Genomic DNA, 1673 nt, shown 5'->3' with positions numbered 1-1673 from the left:
CTCTTCTTTGAACTGTTGCTCTTGATCTTATTTGTTGACATTTGCTGCTTAACACGGTCCATTGCCCACCTTGGATAGCCACAGTTTTGAAGTGCAGTTCTGATCTTCTTTTCTTCCTTTTTATCTTCCTCCTCTGTCACTATGCTATCCATTCTGTCAAACAGTTTACGAATGACCCAGAGTTTCTGATGTAGGGGATGTTGTGAGTCAAAGTTAATATTGATCTGTGTGGGTTTTCTTTCTGTATATGAGAAGTTTTATGCTGCCATCTTGTTTACGGACCACTAATGTGTCAAGGAACGGTATGCTACAATCCTTCTCCTCCTCATACGTGAATTTAATATTCCCCGTTTCGTCCACCTTGTTTAGATGATCAGTTAGTTTCTCTGTGGTGTCCTTTCTGATGACCTCAAGCACGTCATCCACGTAACGGCGCCAGTATTTTGGTGCACAATCGAGTGGTGCCGTGGCAATAGCTTGCTGTTCTAGCCATTCCATGTATAGGTTTGCCACAATCGCACTAACAGGACTACCCATAGCTGCTCCAAACTTCTGGCGGTAGATGTTACCTCTGAAGGAGAAGTATGTCGTCGTGAGAATAAATTCTAACAGCTCCATGATGTCGGTGGCATTCAGTCGTGTGCGTTCGGGTAACGTTGTGTCTTTGGTAAGCCGGTCTCTTATGATCTCTAGAGTCTTGTCTATTGGTGTGTTTGTGAATAGTGAGACCACATCGTGAGAGTTAAAAATGTCTCCATCATCGATGAGTACACCTGTAATCTCTTCAGCAAGTTGTTTTGAGTTGGTGACGTGATGTTCGGTTGTCCCTACTAGCGGCGAGAGAATTTCTGCAAGTGCCTTTGATGTTTGGTACCCAATACTACCTATGTAATCCACGATTGGCCGGATCGGGTCCCCTTGTTTATGTATTTTGGTGGTGCAATACAGTCTCGGTGTGTTTTCTGCAGTGGGGTACAGTAGCCTATATTGGCCCTCCTCGATCTTTTTCTCTGCCTTGAGCTTTTGTAACATACCAACCAACTTCCGCTTGTAAGTAGGTGTTGGGTCTTTCTTAAGTTTTTCATAAGTTTTTGTGTCACTCAGCATGGTTTCAACTTTACTTTCATAGCTCTGGATTGTTTGCACTACCGTGCATTTGCCTTTTGTCTGCCCCCATGATGAGCAAATCTTTCGATTTTTGGAGTTCCTTTATTGCCTTTCTCTCCTCTTTGGTGATGTTAGATGTGGGAATTTTAGCGGTTTTAAGTGATCCCGCAACTTCCATACGGACGTTTTGTGCCTCTCCCGGTGGTAGCTTGGCACATGCCGACTCACAAGCGACAATAAATTCATCATGAGGAATTTTGTTGACAGACACGGCAAACCCTAACCCACGCGCGAGTAAGCTTTCTTGGGATCAGTAAGGTCTTTTTCTGACAAGTTTTTCACCCACCTTTCACGCCATTTCTTCAGATTGGTTCCACTCAAATCGAGCTCTGTGTTCTTTTTGTCTACAAACTTGGCTTGCTGTTTCTGTTTTAGCCTATCCAATTTAGCTATGTGTCTTTCTTTCGTCTTCTTTTCTTCATTTTGCCTTTTGTTTACGATATGATTTTCAATATGGCGGCGCACATCGGAATCATGCTCCGTGTTGTTGTTTACGAGCAGTGTTT

At 43.4% G+C, this 1673-nt stretch overlaps 1 protein-coding gene across 1 annotated transcript; it reads right to left on the bottom strand.

Annotated features, from left to right (window-relative positions):
- Positions 1–213: 213 nt before the first annotated feature.
- LOC140161837 (uncharacterized) lies at positions 214–1107 on the bottom strand. The gene has a single exon (XM_072185131.1). The coding sequence runs from the start codon at positions 1105–1107 to the stop codon at positions 214–216; it is 894 nt and encodes a 297-aa protein (XP_072041232.1).
- Between the last annotated feature and the right edge of the window lie 566 nt (positions 1108–1673).

Source organism: Amphiura filiformis, chromosome 10 (genome assembly GCF_039555335.1).
Source record: "Amphiura filiformis chromosome 10, Afil_fr2py, whole genome shotgun sequence".
NCBI lineage: Eukaryota > Metazoa > Echinodermata > Ophiuroidea > Amphilepidida > Amphiuridae > Amphiura > Amphiura filiformis.
The sequence above is the reverse complement of the archived record's forward strand: the minus strand, read 5'-3'. Positions and strand labels throughout refer to the sequence as shown.

Bases quoted from the DNA above. Each gene is read 5' to 3' on its own strand.
- LOC140161837 (XM_072185131.1), bottom strand. From the start codon at position 1,107: ATGCTGAGTGACACAAAAACTTATGAAAAACTTAAGAAAGACCCAACA.